Source organism: Agelaius tricolor, unplaced genomic scaffold, assembly GCF_023055355.1.
Source record: "Agelaius tricolor isolate 1412-34295 unplaced genomic scaffold, bAgeTri1.0.p SCAF_10, whole genome shotgun sequence".
NCBI lineage: Eukaryota > Metazoa > Chordata > Aves > Passeriformes > Icteridae > Agelaius > Agelaius tricolor.
The window spans coordinates 28,279,969-28,305,339 of NW_027269270.1; the positions used below are offsets into that span (position 1 = coordinate 28,279,969).

General features: G+C 37.7%; 1 protein-coding gene across 2 annotated transcripts in view; it reads right to left on the reverse strand.

The window, feature by feature from the left end:
- Window positions 1-25,371, reverse strand: part of DPP10 (dipeptidyl peptidase like 10) — a 437,773-nt gene that overhangs the window by 48,510 nt on the left and 363,892 nt on the right. For both annotated transcript variants that reach the window (XM_071435373.1, XM_071435372.1), the window contains exons 6-7: window positions 13,727-13,779; window positions 13,546-13,627 (exon numbers count right to left, since the gene is read on the reverse strand). In XM_071435373.1, coding sequence (XP_071291474.1) covers window positions 13,546-13,627; window positions 13,727-13,779 — 135 coding nt within the window. The remainder of the gene's footprint in view (window positions 1-13,545; window positions 13,628-13,726; window positions 13,780-25,371) is intronic.

Here is a 25,371-nt window from a genome sequence, read left to right on the forward strand (position 1 = left end):
CCATCTGGGCTTGCCTCTGACCATTTGTTCTGTCTCCTGTCTTACTGTACATTAGCCAGGGCCAAGTCCAGCTGCTCCCCAGTCAGATCACGTTGTAATAAGTTTGCTAAAACTACATTTTCTTCATGCAGGAAAAGCTCAATCTTTAATGTTTATGTTACATTCTATAGAATTATTAGAAGTTAGATTAGCATTATTATCACTGTTTAGATTAGCATTATTATCACTGTGTTATATCTCATTGGTTGACAATACATTTACAGTTAGTTCATTGGTGAGTACATGGTATTTTGCGTATTTATCAAACTTTTGTATTTTTAGTTAGTTTACATCTTTTTTCTACTGATTCTCATGGGACAGATCGTGTTGTTTATACAGGTGTGCTTGTTTTTCACCCTAGGAATAGATTGTTGTGCTAATGAATTCCCATTTTCAAGATGTTTTTGTATGGGAACTTGTAAGCTATTGTTAGCTTAGCTGAAGTAGCAGGGCCTAATCTATATTTTATAAGACTTTTCTTTCATAACATTTTTACCGGTCTGCAACAAAATCATTCACTAAGATTTCCACATGAAATATGTTTTTTCACTAACAACCATTAATACAAATAATATCAGCTATTCATGAGCAGAACTAAGTCAAATAAAAAATATTTTTTTAGTTGCCCTGCAAATATTGTACTTTGCTCTTCAGAGATTAAACCACGACTTCTCCAGTTTCAGGGGCAGTGCTAAGTTTAAACTGCATGATAACATGGATGCACACATATATATTATATATATCCACAGAGCTGATGCCCTTTTTTTCTAGAACATATGGAAAGTCCAGCACAAAAATGGTCTTGCACAGAAGAAATTAATAAGTGGCATAATAAATGAAATAATTAATTTTAGAATTATCTTAAAGTAATTTTTATTCTAAAAATGTGTTTTCAATTCCTACTGTTGCTTTCACCAAAATTATGGAAAAATGCAGATATCCATTGACTTGTAAGTTCCTTTGACTTGTAAGAAATATTAGAACTAACTTTGGATTGCTGGAAGAAATTAAAATCAAAGCCTTGCATCCACATAGAGATAATTTGGTTGCCAAACTTGCTACCTTTCAACAGCTGCTGTTAAGGTAGCAAGTTTGGTTTTCATTCAAGGATTTAAAGTATTTGTTTCTATCTTCTGGTTCAGAGATCTGAAAAATTATAGAAATAGCTCCACTTCAGAAATTTACAATTAGTTTTCACCAATTAAAAAAATACTGCAAAACAATCATAGGATCTATCAATGCAATAGCTTTCAAATGAATACCTGGCTTGGCATTTTCTCTACCACTATTCAGCATCCTTCAAAGTTCTGATAGACAATTTTTTTTTTTCTGAGAGCCACTGATTACGTTGTTTTTAGTCACAGTGTAATATCTGCTCTCTTCCAGTCCAAACTGAGCAAACATTTTCTTGTCATCTGTGATTTCACTTACAATACTCCTGGGACTCAGAAACTTAAACTGAGATTGTCAGACCATTATTATACCCACTGTTACAGAAGATGAGCACCCCTTCCTGCCCTTTTTCCTTGCCAAAATCTTATTTACTTGAGAGAGATTCCTGCTGAAAAACAAGGTGTAGTTAAGATTATGTGTTTTGTGTGCCAACGCAACAGCAGTGTAATGGCTATTTTTTCTTTTTTTTTCTTTCACAGAAAAGATAAATTCTCATTTGGGGAAGAAAATATCATCCAGAAGGACTGGGCACACAGTGTTAGACAGGAACAGCTGTTTGCTGTCCCAAGCTAGAAGTTCCATGATGGCAATCCAAACCCTCTGGCCTGTATTGAAGCTTCTCTGTGGCCAGGAGTAACAGGGCACATGGTGGAGAAAGCCACAGAAATCCTTCAGGGCTCTATTTGGAAGCAGAAAGAGGTGAGTTTTCCTGTGGTCTCTGCAGACCTGGGGGCGTGATGTCATTTGGCCCATTTTTATCTACAGCTGGAGACTCCTTACTCTGCTGGCACTCAAAGTGCCCACGGTCAGGACAACAGGTACACCCCAGCCTTCCTGTGACAAGGCTCTGGAGTATTTCCAAATCAGGGGTCAATTTACTGCTCCACACAGGTGAACTGAACACACATTGTGTACAAAATCACATGGACAATCCACATTTCTAGGAGGTGCTTCGCACTTTGTTGGAAAAGGAGCAGAATCAAGGGTTGGTGTCTGCCTTTCTTGCCCACAGGAATCAGCTGTGGAAGATGCTCTATGGTAATGAAGAGGACACTTATCATTGAGAGACAAGTGATATGCAGGGTGGCAAACTACCACCCCAAACACTCATCATGCATTTCACTGCTGGGACTGATTATCCTGCTAATGTCTTTCCTACAGCAGCCATCTCTAAAACCAAAGAGAATTATTATATTTCAGATAATATAAACCACAGGAAACTGGCCTATAAGGCTTTCATAGGTGTGAATTTTAGAAGGTTAGAATATTCTTTAGTGACTTAGTGAGTTACAATGACACAGACCTCTTCCAAAAGCCTTTTATTTTCTTCTCACATCTTACAAATTTTCCATACAGATCACACATGTTAGAGGATGACAATTCCAAGGGAAGTTTTATGGGATTGTATTGCAAAGCAGCTTTGTTTCCTATTCCTTTCACCGACAGTATATCTGTAGTCTATTTAGATTGTGAGCTCTCACAGACAGGATTGCAGGCTACAATGTCTGATCTAGTTTGCAATACAGCTGCTTTGCAAGTCTCCAGGAGTGCATAATGACTCTGATCTCTTCCCTGCAGATTTTTTTTTTTTTTCTTTTGCAGGTCAATCTGTACTGGTACAAAATTTTCAGAGCCATTCAGCTCTGACTTGCTCTGGCTCTTGCCCCACAGAGCGCTAAATTATGCAGGTACTGGGCACCATGAGCTACCTGAGCAATGCCTGGCAGTGGACAAAAAAAAAAATCTGCCCTTTCACGATCCATGTTCCAAAAATCATCACCACTGCAAATGAGGTGGAAACGAAATAATAGATAATAACAGAATTATTATATTTGTAAACAATAAGAACTATATTCACTCTTAAAGGTACCAATTTTCTAAATGTTGTGATTGACCTGCACAACGATTCTATCAGAGGAAGCTTTCAAACCTTTAGATTATGTTGTAATTAAGGGAGAGGGGAAGTAGCTGTTGATCAGTAAGAGACATGGAGACCTCAAAGCACAGACACCCCAATGTCATACACTACATTTTTCTGGTGTCAGTTACAATACGTTAATTTTATTTTTGCAGTAATCAAGCTGCCAGACATAGCCACTGAAGCACCACTTTTCTTCTGTCTAGATTAATGCCACTGCATCACAGTAATGTGTTAGCACAATGGTTTCTGAACAACCACAAACAATCTACAAAGCTATTATATTTAATTGCTATTTAGATAGTTTATAAATCTACTGTAAACAATAGCAAGGATGCACTCATAATGCAGCTGTAAGATTAGTTACTAATGTCATGACATAAACCAGGCCATGAACTCAGACTATCAGCAATTCCATGGTAACTCTGATGTTTATGTCCTTGATTTCCAATAAATGCAGGGAAGCGTTGCCCTCTTTTGTTTCAACACACATTAATTATGTTGCCTTTCCAATGATATTGGATCATGATGCTCACTAATTCACACCCTGCCTCATCCAATGACAGCTTACCCAGGAGAGCAAACATAGTGTAATGTGCTATATAAATAAAATCATATATAATATCTGAACTACGACCTATGCAGAAAGCTGCTTCATAAATCTGCTGCACAGATCACAGCAAGACTGCCTTGCCCCCAAGCTGATGGTCTGGATCTGATGCTTCTTGCCATGGAGCTGCCTGATCCAGCCAGCTCTGCTGGCTGCAGCACTGTGCAAAATGTCACTGAGGATTGGGCTGCTCAGCCCTTTGATCTTTGTCTAAGTGATGTGAAGAACAGACTTATCCAAAACCAGTGCATGCTCAAGAATTCACACTCCTCCTTCCTCACACTTACTGATTGCTTCTGACTAATGAGCCAGCATGGAGCTTATAACAAAATCATAATCTGTCCTTACCATAAAATCTTTTAAAATGATCTCTGGTTATTTCAGGCTCATCTTACACTGATATCAAGCATTCAATTATGCCCAGACTGATCAATCCATAACAAGCTAAACTGAAAAATTTTCAACCTCGTTACTCCAGAAAGAAAAAAACCAATGTTGGGAGACAGAAAAATATCTAAGGGAATTGTAAGGGCTTGGTATCAGAGGAGGAATCTTCTGTTTTCTTTGACAAAATGTAAGAAAGTAGCATTACAACTGCAAGAACAAAAGTAAAAAGATACAGAATTGAAAATTCTGAGCTGTAAATTCATACTTACATTTTCTACTATTTTTAGGGCAGTGGGCAGCCCCTGAGAACTTTGTATGAAATACATAGACCAGGCTGCCTCTGAGCATCTCCTACATGAGAAACCCCAGCAGAGTTGAACACAAAAGTTTGTACTTTCAACTGCTATTGCTGAGCCAGCCCATCCTGCTGTATGGAACACGTGCCTTCATCTCCCCACTGCACACAGGGTTCAAGTTGTCTGTTGTCCTTATGATGGGCCAAAACTTTACTGGATGGCATCCACCTGTACAGACTCCACATAGCACATTCAATGCAAGAAAGAGTTTGTCTGAAAATATCTCATTAGGAATGAGACAAGGAGGAATTAGGAAATTTTGACAGGCTCTTAGAACACCTCTTTTGGGACAGTTTAGCATCTGGGAAACAACACACGAAAAGAACTATTTGCTTCCCTTCCACACAAAACTTTTCCCTTCTATTTCTGTAAACATGCTGTCACCTGCCATAAACAATGAAGGCATTCAATGCATTGTCTTCTCTTAGATATCAACAGTACACCTGACTTTTTAATCCTCATTCTCCAGGCCTTGGAGCTGCCAGTGGAGATACATTGCCCACAACTACACATCCACAAGCAGTTCTTTGCATTTCACTGTCTGATCCAGGCTGAGTCAACATGAAAGCCTAAGTCACTTTAACACAGTGCAGCCAAAGTTTAATCAACTCTGATTTTCAGCACAAACAGAGTGGGGAAGTCATAACCCCACTGTAGGGAAAAAGAAACATGCAAGGACATTTATGGGCTGGTGATGATGGAATTTTATGTCTCTTTTTCAAGAGGGACTTGGCTAAAATAGAGAGAAATAGCCAGAAGCACTGAACATACCCAAAGTGATTCAACCTTGCAGAGGAGGAAAGTCACTATGACTTTCCTCTCTTATTTCAGATGGATTTTATGTGCTGAATGAGGAAATAAATTTTAACATACAGCAAACAGAACCTATAAATGGAAGAGGTGGAGGAACCCTGCCACAGAGCAAGAGTTCAGTGGAGTTTGTGTCAAGTTGGTTTTGCCACTTCAGCCTGTTCCTAGCAAAAACTCTGTAGCCATGGGTACCATCAGAGAAACTCCAAAGTCTTCTGCCAAACACTTTACAAAAGGCAAGTCCTGTTTACAATTGATTAGAACAACCTCTGCCACAGAACCTGAACCAGAAAGGCATTAAAAACCTTCAAAGTCTTCTGTTTTGACATTTTGATGCCTTCCTCTTTGGAATCTTCCTTTTTCAAGGTGTTAAAGAGCATAGAATATAGCTGCTTTCTTGGGGTTTTTTTACTCTTTTTTTCTATTTGCCAGATAAAACTGTTTTTTACACTATATTACCAGAAGATGGATGTGACAAATTTTCCATCCCATTCTGGGGTACACCTTTTTTTTTAAATCACTAAATATGAAGTGACTACATGATTATATGGTCCAGGGACACAGGTAAGCATTCAGTGGTTTTGGGCAGGATTTTGGAGTTATATAGAAATACAGTCCATAATAAAGCCCAATCTTTCCCAACTCTCAGTTTAGCTAAGGATTCCATCAAATTTCAACCTCTGCTTCACAGTTTTAATGGGTGGGTATTTCCAAAGAATTTTAGACTTCCGAAATATAATTTTCATGTTTCTGCATTACAGAAAGCCACACATTTTTCACACAAGAAGCACAGAAGCCCTATTTTATGAGCCATTGGACTTGCAGTTAATATTAGCTAACAGACGGAAGTGTGAATATTCAGATATGCTTTGTTACACACAGACATGTTGAACAACATGATGAGAGGTGCATATTGCTGTTTTCATTGCTCCCTGCAGGCTGCTGCATGGAAAAGTCCTTAGGACTGCTCCTATCAAACATGTATGTCTATACTTGTTTCTGTGTCTTTGTGGGACTGTATGTAAAGAAATATACATACATACATACACATATATATATACACACGCACACAAGAAAGCATGTGAAAAAAATAATTTGAGTTTTAGCACAGTGATATATCAAATTTCCAATATATTTGCTTCTGGATTAAAAAAATCACAATACTTGTGTGCAGGGCATCCATATTGACTCAAATATTAGCTGCATGCTAGATCAGTGATAACAAAATAAGAACCAGCAAGAGGAAACATCTTTTATCTCCTCTCTTGATTTATTCACTATAAAGCTGCTGGGCCTTTTACTGTTTCACATGAAAAACAGTGGTAGAGGAATAATGCCCCTATAAAACATACGATTTTCTCATTATTTCTTCACCTCTTTCAGATACAGCCAAGTGGCTATTCCCACAAAGGGCCAGCAATTTCTAACTCTTAATACTCATCATTTTAAACTGCCTTTGATACTAGAACACATTCGTTGTATTTCACCAAGCAAACTGATGAAGGAACTTCTTTGCTCAACTTAGCCTTGCTCCATTTATATTGTTCCATTTATAATGTTGTAGTGGTCTCTAGAGCTCACAAAAATTTTATTGAATATATCCATCCTTCATAAGTAAAACTGTATTTTTTCCTGTTTTGCCAAACTGCCTGTGTTTTCTGGCTGCATTCTCCATTCCCCTTTTCTGAGATGGGAAGCTTTCAGATTGAGTATCACTTTTTGGAACTAGAGACCATGCATTAAATGCTCCTCCAATCCATATTTAAGTGGAGTAAGCACCCAGAAATTCATAATGGAAATTCACAGTTCAGTAGAATACCTTCAGAGAAATTCATGCTATTTTTTTTTCTTTGAAGAATAGTTTGAAACAAATAATTTAAAGGCAAAAAACATATAGATTTTACAATGATAGTTTGACAAATCCAAGAGAAAAATGAAATGTGTAGCAGCAGCTTAGTAGGAAGAAAGTTTAACTAAGTCTCTTAGGCAACTCCAGTTCTTCTGTGGACTCAGCTGGGTGGGCAATGCCCAACCACAGTTCCCTTCCTTCAGAGAAACATCCCCAGCAGGACAAAGGACCTCCAAATGTGCTTTGAACTACACAAGTTTGGTAATTGAGCCCCTCATGCATTTTAAATGAAGTATCATACCTGAGGTTAATGTCACATTGAAGTGTTCTTGTTTATTTCTAGTTTTCAGAATAAATTCCAGCAGACTGTTTTGCTCTCAGTTTCACTGCCATTTGCCTCATTAGCATAGTCATTAAAAGGAAAGATGAAATAAAGCCTTGACATTTCCATATGTAATTTTAAGTTACTCATCTAAAATACAGTAAGTCAAAAGAGCAGAAGACTTTGCAGATAAAAAAAAGCAGAAGAAATATATTTATTTAGGACATACTTCATTAGCATTAATTAAGCTTTTACTTCATTTGCATATGCAAGTGTTCTTGCCAGGAGGGGGTGCCAAGATCCCACAGCACTAATTATGCAAAAAAGAAAACACATGGCAAATATTTTACAGAAAGATAAATTACCATGTTTTATAGCAGTTTTACATTACCTTGATAGACCAAACAGTAAATGGAGCTTTCAGCAAGTAATGGCTGTTAAAGCATGTGTTGAGCAAGGTAACTGCCCAAGAACAATCCTGCTAGTTCCTCATTTGCTAAAATTAGTCCAGTGTTTATCTGAGCACACAGAAAATAATACATCAAAGAACATTGCTGCTGCACTATTTGTCTTATCTAAAACAATCTTTGAAAGCCATTAGGAAAAAAAGGCTAAACTTTTGACAAAAGCAATTGTAAGGTAATGTCATGTTAATGCAGTCTGAGAAGTATTTGCATTTTTGTGGGGCAGTAGGTATTGGTGAGGGGCTGAAGGGAAACTGAAGGCCTCAATATGACAAAAGGATAAAGACAAGATGAGTGATCACAGAGCAAAAGGGCAGAGAGTTCTTGAAATGGTATATTTATTAACAGCAATTAAAGCAGATTTTGCTCTGGTGTATTTCTGGTTTTTAGGTAGTTTCAATACAAGGTGAGGTACTGTTTCACTGGATCTTTTTCATCCTTTATGCAAAAGCTTCAGCTTCTAAATCTATTATTTGTGAGTAATGGGTTTTTCAGTTGGTTTTTTGGAAGATGAGGGTAATTTATAGATTTCTAATATTTAAATTACCTTCTAAAAATTGATGAGAACATCCTGAATCCACAATTCAGCTACAGTCACCGAATTATTCTTAGTGTATACAGCCTAATGGGTAATTTGACTCAATGAGGGTCTAAATTAAAACAAAGCATTGTAAAAGCTCATCTTCAGTCCTACCATTTGATAATATTATATTTTTTTGGTAGTACCAATCTTTGTCAAAGGTTCTAAAAATATTTTTCTTTAGTATTCTGGATAGTTTTAGTATTTTCTTGATTTCTGTTTAGTTAAAAAATTATTAATTTATGCATAGACATTCATCTGTATGTCAATAGATCATTATTTTTACTGATCCATCCAAATATGTAACTCAAACTCCCCTCAGAATCACTTAACATATCAAAAGAAAAACAAGCTTACTGCAATAAATAACACAAAACATCTATTATAAATACAAAGGCAAAGTGATTTGCATGGATGTATGTTCATAGAATAAAGAGAAATAAGGTATTTTATACAACATAAACAACACATACCACCACCAAGGCAGGAAAAAAAAACCCTTATACATAACTTTTAAAGAAAAGCTATTTCAAACTGAACAGCTTCTAACCATGCTTCACTAGGAGCTAGTTGAAGTAGCCCACACAATAATTAGTCAGGAGAACTATTTGTATGACATGGAGCACTGCAGAAGAACACAAGAGTGTTAACAGACACTTAAATACAGCACTGCAAACACTGGAGGCATCTCCAGCCTGAACTTGGATATCCAGGCTCCTACTGCAATACATCCCCACAGACAGATCCAGAGCTGTCTCCTCTGTGTCAGACACCAGCCAGGTCCAGCACAAACACATGAAAACCTTTGCTACAAACTGCTGGAGAAGATAAGGCTCAAGAAGGGAGAACTCCAGATAAAAACCTGGGTATTTCAACAACAGAGGCCCTTTAAAAACCCCAAAGCATTCTTCTTCTCAGTAAAGCCTTCCCACCAGGTATAGGATAGCTCTTTCTCAGACACAAACAGTGAGGTCTTTAATCTATAAACTGGAGGCAGAAAAATGTTGATGAAACAAATTAGATCTCTAGTTGGGTTTGTCTTTCCTGGAATTACTTGATGCTGCAGTGATGGATTCTATGGAGGTGAGATAAAGAGATAATCAACTAATAACTTGCACAACTTTAATCAAACATGAGTAATGTTTGGCAAAGAGATGAACAGCTCCCTAACATACTATGACACAGAAATGGTATTTTAGATCTGGCACAGTTCTAACACAGTTAACAGGCAGCATTTTAAAGAGTGTGACCTTGAAAAAAGTTCTGATTTTAAGAACTATGTGACCTTAAGATACATTAATTCATTAGATAAAAGTTTCTTCTCCCCATTGGCAAACATTTTCAATTTCACCACCAAAATGTCATGAGTCAAGCAGCAGATGTTTCTCTGAGCTTTCCTCTTAATCACTAGAAACCTTCTACTCTAGGGAAATAGCAAGGAACTGAAATAACTTGCAACCACTGGCAAACAATGGTACTGTGGCTCAGTCACCTGGCCTCTGACAGAAAACTGACTCTGTTCTTCACTAGCCACATGGGGCATGCTCTGGGGCCCATTAGACAGCCCCAGAAATTATCCCTAACAGTAAAATGAGACTGATGCATGCTTTCCACAAGGATGTAAAACACTGGATATACTTGATTTCACTGCAGCCACATTCCATCTGTGCAATAAGCAGTTTGTGGCTTCATACATATTTTCCTTCCTCTTTTTTTTTTTTTCCCTTCAAATCCTTACATTATCTGTTTGAACATCTTGCCAATTCCTCCTCATTGGAACACTTTAAGATAACCATGTAGGCTGCACTGGTACTTAGATCTGCACAACTGTGGACTGGAAACATCTTATTTTACACTATAGCCTATAAAAATAGTTGATCCAAGTCCATGTGTTATCCTCCTATAATTTGGATTTAATCCAAGACTTTCCAAATAGTTTTAGTGTAAAGTTGGGATCTCTGGCTCAGTCAGACATACCTGCACCTCATGTTTCACATTTTGTGCTACTTTTGCTGACCAGTCCTGGCTATAGTATTGCTGTTCATTTCTGCACCACAGATGAAGGGGGACATTCCTCCTCACTTTAGAGAACCACATACACTCTATCTTTGTGATGGCACACAGCACATGTCATGGGCCCTTCTACATCAAATTTTTGTATATAAAATTAATCTCTTCTCCAAATGTTCTCCACTTGTTCCTCAGTTGTAAAGAACGGCTCTTGGAGATTATTACTCAGGTTAATACACTATGATTATTTTGTAGAGAGTAAGTATTTAATTGCTTGTTTTACTCATGAATTATCACTATTTCCTCAGAAAAGAGATGTAAATTTTGTTCAGGAAGGTAAACCATTCATAGTGTGTTTGGCAGCATGGGTCTATGAGACTGCAGCTTTGTTTGCACCAGGTACTGCTGGATTCCATAAAGTTAGAGGGTTTTGAGAAAATGGTAAAAAAGCAGGCCCCAAAAAGCCAGCAAGGACAGAGAAATGCCAAGATAGCAGAAAGAGTTTTAGGCTGCAACTTAGTCATGAGAAATAGAACAATAAGCCTATGTAGTTTGTCCTTTTTGGTTGCAACAAATTTATTTAATGTATATTTTAGAAGGCTAACATGAACGAGCCATTGTGTTAGAAAGTAAGGCGCTACTGTTTTAACCGAAGCTACGTGTGCTCCATGTAATTGAGTAGAAGTAATGTCAATATGCTTTTGCTCTATGTGTGATTGGCTGAAACTTAGAAAGATTTTGCTTTATGCTGTGTTGTAACATCACGTTTCTTTGGCATTCTGTGTAAATCAGTGAGCTGTTCACATCAAGTGTCTCCATTGTTAAGTGTTGAGACTGATGTTGAAATAAAACGGCTCAAGACACTGATTTTTGAGTGTCCCATCCTGTTCGAGTCTGTAAATAGTTGCCAGTGGCAGGTACCTTCCATTGATAGCTACTGATGGATTTTCATCATTAGACCTCTCCCTTTATGCCTTCCTCTGTGCCCTGTTTCACTGCTGTTTGCCTCCTGTACTATTTTACTAAAACCCACTAATCCAGTGTTTGTTCCAATGACAAATTTTATAACAGAACCATTGTGGCAATGTGTCCTCAGCCACACATCTTTCCTCTGCCTAAACTGTTCTGCTGGGCTGAACTCTCTGTCCTGCTTCTGCCCGAGGCAGATGTTCCTTTGGACAGCAGCAACAACCATTACTCACAACAGTCTTTATTCATTCATGCTCCTTCTACATTTTTGGCTTGCTGCTGAAGTGGGAGGGCAATGCAGCAAGGCACTTCTGTCACTTTGGAAACCTCCTTCTGCCACGTGAACAGCTTCAAGAGGACATCCTTCTAATTGGCATTCCTAAAGTCACCTTCAGTGGACTGTTCCTGCAGGTGTACATCTCTATGGCAACACTCGGTGCCATTCAGAGTGCACAGAAGATTTTGTGTTCAAAGTTATTATTTCCTAATTCTGCAGACCATATGGCACCATAAAACCCACAGTAAAGCAGATATTTTTAAAGCATGACATTAACTTTATTAGGGACATTAACAAAGATGAGTAATGTTATCCTCGCTCAAGTATGAATTATGCCAATGTTTTCAAATTTGGATGATTAAGGTTGTCCTAAATCACCTATTTTTTTGCAGTTCTGAGATGTAATAGGAGTCCACTTGTGCCTGTACCTGAAAGTATTCATACATATTTTCAGAATGACATTTTAAGCAAAACCACGTAAAGACAGCATTATTCTGATTTATTTTTCTGAGGTTTATGATTGGCAAATCTGACCCTGTTCCTATGAGATATCTCACAAAAAGAAAAAAATATTTTCTCAGTAATCACTGCATTTCATTTTAGTTCTACTTCAGATTACTGATTCTCTGATCAGTACAGACAAATGTGCAGATCCTCTGTCCAGTACAGAGGAATATTACAAACTGAAATTTAATCAAAATATTTCTTAAATCTGTTCAATTTTGCAAACGCTTCTCCTTTCTACTACAACCTACATGGTTTGCCACATTCCATAATGCTGCCTGGTAAATAACCTATGTATTTATTTCCACTAATCCTGTTGCCAAGGTCTCATTATTAAAAAATTAATGTGCTTAATTATTAAAACATACCAAGCATGTTCCAATTACTTTTTCTCACCTGCCTCCACTTCCTTAATGCAAAACATTCCAACCAGAAACATTTTTTACTTTCCAATCATCTTGATGAATGATATAAAGCAACAGGGTATATTCTCTAGACATTCAGCTTACAGCCTCTCTGCATGAACAAGCTGGATGTGCAAGGAGGCCCTGGGATCATGCCTGGGGGCATTAATGAGCTTATTAGAACACTGTAACAAGGATTATCTGAATTTCTTATGCAGAACTGAAGATTTAATCAGTCTCTTGCCTTCAACTACCAACACAGGTCAGCTTAAAATCATTGCTGTTCTGAAACCACAATTTTTTTTTCTTATATTGACATGGATTATGATGACCATGGATGATTAATGTTCATTAAAAATGGTAAAATTTCTGGAAAAAATATTGTACATGAAACATGGCATCTTGTTTAATTATTATGAATTCAATGCAGCAAAGTTGACCTTGGCAGTAATTTTCATACTGAAATAAAAACATCACTTTTCAAGAGTCCATCATATCCCATTTGGATGCTAAGCTTTTGCTTTTGCCCACAGTTTTCATTGATATTGCACTTAAAAGAAAACTGCCTTTCACCTTTAATGTTCCTTCCCACACAGCAGTAGCCATAGAGATGGTTATCCTGAAAATCACCTGAGTGCATATTTAGATGAAGGTGTGACTCTTTCAACAACTGCACCATTTGCTTATTGAGGGTCAGCCTGGAAAAACATATTTTTAATAAAAAATAAACAAACAAATAGAGTTCTCCTAAAAGCTGTAATAGGAACATACTAGCATAGTGCAGAAATACATGACACAACTTATTTTAAAGCTTTCAGTTTTGTTTTACCTCAGTCTGTCTGGAGTCCATACATTTTTAATGACTGTGCTTACCAGTTGCTGTCCATGAACACCCCAGGCTGCATACTGTAAAACTGAATCCTCTACTTCTGGAGGGTTTAACTCCCAAACTTCCCTTGAAAAAAGGGAAACATTTTTACTTGAACACACTGGCATCACCTCATGCATAGAGCCACTGACAATGACACAGTATGGAAAAAACAATGTGACCTACCTTGTGTGTATGTTATAAATCACATATGAAGCTGTATAAGAATAATGAAAAACCTGTTAAAAAAAAGAAAAAAAGAATTACAAGACAAAATACAGGATTAAATACAAACTACCATGAGGGCAGTCAGACTCTTCAACCCTGGTAAACACTGACACCTTTATTACTGAAAGAAGGTTCTACTGAATTAATTATAACCAATAGACCTGAACCAGGTTTTGAAAGCTGTAGGAAGGACACACATACTCACCTGTTAATTTAACCAGCCACTGTAACAGTACAACTGCACAGAAAATGTCCCAGTTAGAAAATTCTGCATTCTCATTTAAAAATACCCAACAATAAAAACAACCTCCCCCCCTCCAAAAAAAAAAAAAAAACCAAACCAAAAACCCACTGAGAATATCCATTAGAGAAAAACAATTTTTTTTTTCCCTTCGTCAAGCTGTGTCAAAATGATTGCACAGGCATCACAGTTATTCTACTTGAAATGCAGACCAATACAGACTCATATGGTATTTTTCTGACCACCTGCTATGAACAGCCTGAAGGACCTCCCAGGAATGGCTCACAGAACAGAAAATCTCTGTACTTAGTGGGGCTCTGTTTGCTGTGGCTTTCATTAAAGAAGTTTTGGTCTGATTTTGGCCGACTTTCTTTGCTTTTCAGGAAAAGTTTGTTGAAGTTTTTTTGATATTTTGGGTAAAAGAAAGAACTACGAGACCTAACTTTCTCATTCAACAGCAAGTTATCAGTGACTTCTGGAATCAAAACCTGTAGGATTCTCTGAGCAGAACAGAAGAGCACTTACAGCGTGTAATGTGATGGACCACCACACCACAGAGCTCAAATCAAAGCAAACAATTACACATTCTCTCTAGTCAAACATTAGTCTATACACACATAGTCAATAGCAGACATTTTGCTCTCTTCCAGGATCGAGCGATTGGTTTTCACCTAGCTCATTTTTTACCTCTATGTCTTGTATCATGAAAGTATCATAATTCCATAGTATTAGTTTTAACATGATTTGAAATTGCTTCATGGTCTTGGAATATGAAATATATTTGCCACTAATTATTAGTGAACTAAGCAAAAATCTTTCTAATGGAAACTTCTGTCAGAAAAAAAATGTTAGATAACATCCTCTAGACTTACTGCAGCTCCATGTCTACAGTTACAGCATCTCTGCTTGGCACATGGAGGATTTCTTTCTGGACAGGCTAATCCCAGTTAGATGGGGACAGCTACAGTTGTAAAGCCAAAACCTTTACTTGGCTACGTGTGTTGGGAGCTCCTCAGGGTAAATTTTCTGCTCTGGGAACCTTTCAGTGTCTCCTTCAAAGGGAGCAGGCAAAGGGGGATCCTACATGGACAGAGCCATTGGAATTTGTCACTATGGCACATGAGAGGGTTTCAGAGGTTGTTATTTTCCCTGGAGGCCATTCAATAACAGAGCCATCTGAAACATCCTTCCACTGACTCCCTTCTCATCATTAGTTTCCTGCCAACACGTGCCAAGGATTTAGCATGCCCTAAATCTTTGCTGGCTGATGCAGCAAGAATCCCACAAAGGTTTCTAAGATTAGTAACCCTACTTTGCGCAACAGCTGAATATCCCTTGTATAAAATTTCCCTTTGAGACAAAAATAATTTCCATTTTCCAAGTCTATTGTGTTCAACATCAGAACTGTTGCTTCAGTAAGAATCATACAAATATTAATTATAAGTTTGCCCCAAACATTTTTATATTTTATATTACAGTTTAAGAGAAACTGTTTTGTCATGCAAGGTACCAGCCTCTTCTGAGAAGTAGAGACAAATGGTTAAATCATGGTGGTTTCTGCACAGGGTGTGCACTGCCAGAGATTACCCAGAGGGGCACTTGCCAGCAGCCAGTTACAAAGAAGAGAAATGGATCTCTTGCCCTTGTGGGAAAAGGGAAAATTGTATCAAAGATAATGTGTGGAGGGTTGATAAATATTTTGAATAGGAATATTTTAAAAGTAAATTATTAGACAGACTATATTTCAACAAGAAATGCTAAACTAATAAGTCATTTTGGCAGCTTAAACAGAAAATATACTGTAACAACAAGAACAACACTTCATATATCATGTGGAAACTCTGCTCCTGCCTTGTGTAACATTTCTGTCTAAACATTTATGCAGCAACATTAATATCTTTTGAAAAAAGTGGAAAGAGCTCCACTTCTAGTGGAGACCAACACTACAGTGAGGTCACTTTCAGACAGGATGCTGACATTTTTTCTTGATTTACTCATATTAGTGCTAGTTCTTAACAGGAACATCATGCATAAATGACAAATACCAAGCTTCCTAAATCATCCTGCTTGCAAGAGCCACACACTGAAACACAATCAATGTCAACGTGAAATCAACAAAAATGGATGTAGAAAATATTTCTTTTCCTAGTCTGGCTCTTACAGAATGTCCTTAGGAAGCTCTTGTATTTTTGTACAAAGGCTCAACCTGCTTGGTTTCCTCTTGCACAAAGCTGGGACACAGCCCTTCCCTAACCCCATCACACACCTGGCAACACAGGGAGGAGGAGCAGCAACCCTCTCAACACCAGGATCAAACCTCCCACACAGCCACCAGTTGTGTCCTCTGTGGAAGAGGTTTGGGGAATTTGGGGAATTATGCCCTGCAACTTCTGAACTGTAGGATGTGCACTAAGCAGAAAAAGAAAACACCAACCTGGTAATTTATTACAATAACCACACAAAAACTTAGGCAGCACTGATCCCTCTCCCAGTGAATTTACAGTGAAGGCTGGCTACTGTGTGCAAGTCAAATCCAAAGTGCAACCATTCATATTCCAAAATGTTTTCAGACATTTCTTGTACTCCACATTTTCTAACTGAGGTCCTATCAAAAGACTGACTAAAGACTGATATTTAAACATGGGCATTGAATTGCTCCAACTGACCAAAATAAGAGATGTGAAACTGAAGAAAAGGGTTTGGTTGCAGTGAAAAATACTCATCTTCCACATACAGAGAGAATTAGTTAATGACTAAGGACATACAAAACATCTCTAAGAAAAAAATCAATGGAGGAGAGAAAAGCCTTTTAAAATTTTAAATGAATTATAGCAATTTCTGCAGTGTTATATCGGCTGAGGAAAACAAAAATAGGAAAATGGCCTGGTATAATTTATTAAAATAATTATAGATGTTAAGGTTGGGTACTGTAAGGAGCCTTAACTTCAGATGTGGCATGTATGCTTGCTAGGGTTCAGGCCTTTCTGGCAAGTAAATAACTTGCATGCTTCTATTATGATAAGCTGGAAAATGTTCCCTGCAATGTTAAAAACTGTGAAAATGGCTTTTTCGATCAGACAGACAGTATACCTCCCCCTCAGTGCAATTTATTTAATTTTTCTTTTGCCACAGAATGCAGTCAGTAACAACCATTGCATATTAAATATTTCTTCTGAATTCATTCTTTTAAAGTGATGACAAGCTTTCATCTGGTGCTGCTCAACACTGAAAAAGTTAGATGCGTTTGTGTATGAAAAAAATGAAATTACAGAACTCCACTACAAAGGACCTAAAAGAAAAAGGTGCCAAAAATATTTCAAGACAAATTGCTCCAGTCAAAATGTATTGAAATAACAATCTATTACTCAGCTAACAGCCAACAATAAAAAACGCACTTATCAATCATGATCTGAACTTTTAGATGACACATTTAGATGAAGGTGTGATTCTTTCAACAACTGAAAGAGTTTCATGTGTCCTTTATTCTCTACCTTTCAAGGAATTATTTTTTTCTTTCTGTGGTTCTAAAAGTGAAATAATTCCATGGAACTCAGTGCAGAGCCCAACAAGATGCAAGAAAACTGCCTTACACACTCTGCCAAGTACACTCCACAAATTCCGCAAAACGTTCCAGAAAAGATCCAGTTCACTGTCCCTGGGTAATTTGGAAAACATTTCTCAGCAGAATGGTGTTTTTGCTAAAAAGTTGCCAAGAAAAGCTCAGTAGCAGTATTTTTATGGTGTGATGAGAGCTCTCAGCTCCAGGGAAATGGAAGAGAGCTGATGACATTAGAACCTCGCAGTGCTATAATCCCAAAATGCTTGGGCATGCCAAACACCTTGATGCATCCTTTATCCATTTCCTGTATTATAAACCAATTACATTCTTTCATGTGTTAGTTATTTAGAGCAGTAATGATGCCTTCTTGCTGGCACAGCTTTTTGCAAGGTAGTGGAGTGTCTGTCCTGTATTTTTGTTTTCACCCAAACAGACACCTGCAATGTGAACTCCTCACTGCAGCTCTCAGTGCTGCTACACTCTGTAAATTCCCCTTTCAGGTTCCAATAAGGCACCCCACAGGGCATTAAAGCACTCAGTCTGTGCAAGAATTATAAAAGCTGAGAGGATATGAAATACATTGAAAACTTCAGCACCTGCAGTAATATTTTCAGTTATTCCAAAGCTTAACAGCCAAATGGTGTCCATGTCTTGCACAAAGCATGGATATCCATCTATTTGTATTGAACATAGCAAATAGAACACACTATTTAAAAGCCATACCCTTCCCATTAGTGGAAAAAAAAAAGCAGCAGAGACTCATTAAATTACTGAAATTGCAGTGTTTGCCATCATTCCCATCCCACTTATCTCCAAACACATACCCTGATTTGAAAAGAAAGGCAGCTTCTCAGATAAGGTTCAAAACCATGCAGGTCTTTCTGATTCAAGAGTGAGATATCAGATCTTTTACGGGTTAATTTACACTTCTGATCCCATGAAAAATAAAATCTAGTATTTCATGAGACTACTAATGTGAATGAAAAACGACTATATTCTTGTTCGATGAGTTAAAGAATTTAATCAGCTTTGGACACAAAATAATCAACCTTAGCTGGGTAAAGCCTAAACTCCTGCAATATATGGATGCCTCTCAAACAGTATTACTCATAAAAAAACAAAGATCAAAAACTGCTTTTATTGCTTCACAGGCACAAGTTAATTATTAGGAAGTTCAAAGCTATGAGAGAACCTGACCTGGAAAAGGTTTTCTGTGCCTGAAACCTTTTCTATTTTTTCCAGCTACATCAGTTGGCCTAATAAAAGATATTACCTCTTCCCACAAATCTTGTCTTGTCTTATCCCTTCAGGCCACCACATCTGTAACAACAATGTTAGGGAGAAACAAATATTCCTAAGCCCAGCTGAAAAAAAACCATACCTCAAACTAAAAGTGATCCTTCAAAATGAATAACCTGCATTACAGTGCATGTTGTCACAAAAGGCATGTGAACCCAGAAATCAGGGGGCAGGACACAGTGAAGCAGGGAGGTAAACAGGAATACAGCTTGCCAAGGACACTCACTTCTCCATGCACCCGTGGCCCTTCTCACTTTTGAAGATCTTTCATAATGCATCAGTAAAATGGCCTGGCACGTTTCCAAACTGCCTCAGTGGGTGCCAGCCACAGGAGCTGCTGGCTGTTGTGCACAGTGTAAAAAACAGCACCACGACTGGGATTCTGCCTTTATCCTCTTTTCTACAGTTGAATTAAGCATTTGAAGAATTACTGAAAAATCTACTTATGCTGAAAACTGAACCAAAATGCCTTTGCTGTGGCTAAGCGATTAGAAGGCCAAGCAAAAAGTATCTCATCATTCCTCTGCCATTCATGCAATGACAAACAATGACTCACACACAATGACAAACAGAATCTCATTCAAAAACCTAAATCTCTAACAAACCTCTACTAAAGGCTCAAAAATACAATTTAGAAAAAGAAACGTAAACATACATTGCTTCCTATTTTGCCTTTAGGATAAAAGTATCTTGGAAGAAAAGTGGAATATCCAGAACATGCCATGAGCTACAAATATTGAGCAAGGACCAGATGCTGAGTGCAGAGAATGTGAGGGGATATAATGAGGCACAGGATGGTTATGGAGATCTTTTGAAGGGATTACTGATATAAATACAGTCTGCTTGTTGCCAGAAAACAAAAGCTGTATTATATATTTTAAGTAAGTTAATATATATTCAAGTTCACCCCTCATACAAAAAACACAGCCTATATAAATCATATTAAATTATATAAATTCTATGTCTGTTATTTCTATAAATTATGCAAAGAATTATTTAAATTATTTTTCCTATAGTTAGTGATAGTTTACTATCAATTTTGCTCAGAGAACACTGGTGTAATTCAGATTTCCAGCAATGAAAATGAGAAAAGGTTTTCAGCAGGTCTTTAATGTCATGTACAAGCTCCTTATTCAAGTACACATCTGGAGAACACAAGATTATTTGTGGCCAAACTTCCTCCATTGTGGAAAGACTGCTGAAAGCAAATGAGTTACAGTGGGAGGGGGCACTCTCTGCTTGATGCCATCAGGATTCCAAGCAGCAGCTTCTTGCTCTCCAAAAAACCGGATTAACATTCACACAACCAGCTCCTATTCCTCATCTCCTTTTTATGAGCTTTAAGACACGTGACCTTGCTGGGACTGCAGTGCAAAGAGAATGGAATCAGTATCTAATGTGTTGATCACAAAACAATAAAGAAGATACATCCCTTTCTTATCTTTGTATTGCAAGATGTTCAGCACCCCGTTAGTAAAACCTGTGAGGGAGTTAATAAGATTAAATTAGGAGCAGCATGACTACTGCCAAAGGCAAAGCACAGCTGGTGGATGAAACTTCCATCCATTTTGCAATTTATGTGCTAAATAAATTAATAATGTTAATGGTATCAATAACATTATGGTGAAATCCAAATTTCTCTAAAATTCTGTTATCATTCACATCAAATGTTCCCCCTTTGCCTTTCCAGTCTGACTCCGTGTATTCTCCAGCACAGGGAACACATGCTGCTAAATGGGATTGAACATGGCATGGCCATGGTTGGGTTTCAAGTAATTGGTTCCTTGGGTATGTAAGAGGTGAAGAGAGAGCTCTACATCACTGAATTCTGAGCCACAGAGGGACATGAAACCACTGGATAATACCTGTGCTATTAGTGAAGAGTTTGAAAAACCACACTCCATACCAATCAGTGATGGCCTCTGCATATTCATTAAAATATTGATTAAAGACTGGAATTCTGCTGATTTCATGCCATGGCAGCAAACACAGTGAGAGCTCAGACTATGCATTGACACCAAAGCTCAGCTCACTTTGGGACACACACCAGAAATGCTTCACACCATGCACCAGTGAAGTGGGACCTTTTGCTCTTGGAGCTCTAGCATTTAACTGGTATTTTCCTGGAGTTAGATTCAGTAAGCTAAGCCAGATGAGTTAACGACTGATTTCATATTGATTATAGCTGGGATAGAAAGAGCAGTGGGGATTTCTCATTTTAAATAGTATCACACAACATGTCCTTCAACTGGTTTCAGAGCAAACTCTTAGCACAATCAACTGAAGAGTCTGCAATACTGAGTTGATGAACTGCCACTCATCTGTAAATCCTATTATTTCCACCCAATTCTGAAAGCAAAAAAAAAAAAATAGAGGTAAATTTTGCCACTATTGATGACTAAATATTTATATAGTCTTGCACAATTTTAGCTCTTTTAGTGAAATATCTGGTTTCTAAAAACTCTGTACATAATTGCAGAGTTAATTTAAGATAGCACTTGATGCATTTGAGCACTGAAGTTATATGACAAGGTTATAACTTTGAAAAGCATCATATTTATTTGCTTCAATCAGCATTGATTATTTCTCATGATTGATAAGAACCACTGCATATCATTGGTGGTAATTTATGGTTAACATTAATACTTTGGGGTATGAAATATTGCCAGCCATAACAACTATATGCTGCCAAACCAAAATAAATATAAAGGCAAGACATTCTGAGACACGTAATTTATCTGTAAGAAAAAAGGCTGTCAAGGAAGCCTAAACAAAAATGCACCTCTAGAAAATCTGTTAGAGCCTCAACTGTTCACACAGAATTTTTCAGCAAGATTAATTATCTCAAGAAAAAGATATCCACTGCAGAATGTAAATTAAATCACAATCAATTAAACTCAGTTCATATAACCAAGAGTAATGTGATACAAACCACAGTTCAGAATAAATGCTGAAACTTCTTTTTCTTGTCCTACATCAACAGTTGATAGACCATCATTTGGATATGCAACTCAATCAGTTTTGAATATATAATAACTTCAGAGGAGTGAATTATTCAAGAAAGAATGCTCTGCATTGCCACTTCTCAAAGCCTCACATATCACTGTCATTTGAAATTCTATTAGTTACACTACCACGTAAAATATGTTCCTTGAGTCTTGTATGAGATGACTTAGGACAAAAATTTATATGGTTTTTTTTCTGGCTTATTCACCCCTGCAGCACTAAAAAACAGGAATGACTGCACTGAAATCATTGTTACATGACAGTGAAACTGGTAAATCTCAAGCCTCAAGCATAATACGTGCTTTTTTTTTTTGTATTGATACACAGGTATGTGCACATCCTTTTCAAGCTTATGCTCACACCCATATTCAGTGATCAAAATTTGGACTTTATAAATATTTGGGGATTTATAGGATCTTCCCTTTTACTGAACTGATTTGCTGACAGCTTTAGAGTGTGCATGTGCATTTTGATCTGGACAAGTGTAAGGGGAAACAAAAGATATAAATTCTGACAGCACAACCAGAACTTAATCTCCATGGAAATATGAGACTGGTGAGGGTGCTTGCCTCTGGTCAATGCAGCTGAGAATCAGAACCTGTCTCAGAAAAATATGCAGTTAAGTACTTTAATATGCCTGACACTTCAGACAGTCTGATCTCTTTACAAGGTCCTATGGATTACTCATATCCCACACAAAAGGCATCATCTACAAGGAATTTGGATTGAGTGTCTCCACACATACTGAAAATTATTAACTGAAAACAAAATGTTTAAAAACACTGATTCTTAAAGGCAAGCTTCATCAAGTGTTCTCAGAGTGTTCTGAGATGGCTTAATTGCTCTTTGAGGTACTGTGGAAGAAAGAAACAAGTCAAGGCCTGGTTTTATTTTCAGTTTTTCCACAGTGAGTCACAAATTGTATTTATTCAAACAGATTGCTGAAGAGAAAATTTCCAAATGCAGAAAAAACACCACCCTGTTTTGAAGAGACACACTTCTACATGTTATGATATTTACAAAAATATGCATAAATTGATTCATGTGAAATATGATGCAAAAACCAAAAAGTTAAAAAAACACTGAGAAAATATTTTCTAAATTAACATTTCATATAAATGAATTGTCCAGGTTCTGAGCACAAAACTAAACAGAACTGAAGGTGTCCTGAAATGATGAGGACACAAAAGGAAATCAAAGCATGTGATGAGTCAATTTTGAAGTAAAGACTATAGTCTCAATATCTCTTTTTCTTCTCCAGACAATCTGAGTCACTCGGGCAGCACTTAGGAAGCAGATATCAGATGCTCATCTGCTGTTTGCTTACAAATTGCATGAGGAGATGAAAGGACCCTGTGGAGCTGGAGAAAGGAGAAGCAACGAGATAAATGGCCTGTGGGTCTGAAGAAATGGAAAGGGGAAATGGAAAAGAAAACTGGGCTGAGGGAAGCAGATGGCTAAAGCAGCAAGCATGCAAGATGAAAGAAGGAAGACAAAAAGACAGGGCTAAAAATATCAGGATGGGAAAAAAGAGACGTAATAAAAAGAAAGAACAAATCCAGAACAAAACAGAGCTGAGACCCTTAAAGGGCTGGAAATGAAGAGGCTCAGATGAAAGGAGAACAGGCAGCAGGGAGGGAAGGCAGCAAGCAGACGGGCAGTGTGTGGGCATGGTGACTGCAATACACAGGCTCGGGGAACTGAGGAATGCATCCAGGCAGAACACACTGGCACCTAGAGCCTTTCTCTTCTGCAGGATCAAAGGCATGAATGAAAAGCTGTTTTCTAAGCAATCTGACAGTTCAGTGCCTGTACATGAACTATCTAACTTTCACTGCCTTGATTACTACAGTCAGTAATTGCTTAGTGTGGGTATGACACGTGGAACAGCAGGAAGGCACTGGGTGTTTCTTGGGTTAAGTCATCCTCTCTCCTATCTCCCACTGTGACATCAAGACACCTTTAATGGTAGCTCTGGGTGTTGGAGGGTCCAGGGAATCTTTGTGTACTACTGACAGGATTTTTAAATAAAAATAAATTCCTTATTTAGCCTTTAATAGAGTTTTCAAGATAAAATGACTGTTTGTTTCTCTTTCAGTATTTATCTGCCTGTAGGTTGAGCTGTGAACAGCTTTCACTACAACTTTGGAAATCCATGTGCTTAAAGTGCTCTTGTACTGCAATCAAACCTTTATGATTCCAGGCAACCAACATGGCCAGGACTCCATCCCTCCAAGACATTCTCTAGAAACCCTGTTTAAACTCTTCAAATAATCTGAACACCACAATTTAGATTTCTCCCCTTCTTACATTAGTTCTGCACTGCAATGTGAACTCCAGTATCTTCATGTTTTAAATACAGTATGAAAAGAAAATCTTTTCCATAGGAGTAAGTTCAACAAGTATGACTACAGCTAAATTTGGTCTTTAAACTTCCTTTTCAGTCATGCCCTATTCATCTCCCACATCTCCATGATTTCTTTGGCACTGCTGGCCCTGCTAGCAAGCTTACACTGTTCCCCTTCTGTTCCACTACCCTGACACAAAACTGAGCAAAATATCACCTCCAGGTGCAGTTCCCAACAATGGAGCTCACAGCCAGTTATCCTCTCCAGCACTTCCCATTAGCAAGCCATGATGCTGCTTGCAGCCAACTAGGTCTATCTTCACTAATTTTCTCTTATTGTGCCATATTTCTGTACTGGTCTCTGTTGTGGCCATTTTATGATATTACAGTCCCTTTGATGGTGGTATCATGAAGTAGACTCCTGTAGCAAGTAAAAGACCTCTTCATGATGAAGTGATTAAAAGGTCATGATAAGAGAGCTATTCATTTAGTACAAGGGAGTACTTCGTGGTGATCTCAAAGAAGCTGTAACAAAGTGATGAATACCTCACACCAAACCCATCTCTCCAGGAAACATCTAATCTGGTGCTATATTTGCAGATAATAAATAGAACTATAAAGGCTAAATTTGTGCAGGTGGTTGACTGCCTTCACTGGAACATTAATTTATTGCCTAAGAGCCCACGCTAAACCTTTCATGCTCAAATACCCAAAAAGACTTGTCCTTACTTAAAAAGAACACAAAAATTGGATAATAACGGGGCATATCTTAATATTTCTCTAAAAATTGGACTCAACCATTTGATCTGTTAGGTCTGTCACACTATCTGTGCTCCTCATAGCCTGAGATGGAAGCTTGGTTTAAAGAGTGATGTGCAACAAAGACAGCTTAAAACATTTCTCTGGGACAGTTACATAAAGGTCTAGTCTTTTCCACCTACTTCAAGGTATTTCAACTCTATGTCTGTATTTTAAAAGACCTTTCTTTCATTCTATCTGTACCAAAGTAACTGTTAACTCTCATTTACAGAAATCCACTTATCCAACACTCCTTTCAGCGCTGTTGAGAAATGCCAACACCAGCAGATTTATCTGCTTTCCCAACTGTCCTGTTGGCCTAGCCAGAGGCAGACAGACCTCTTTTTTTTGGG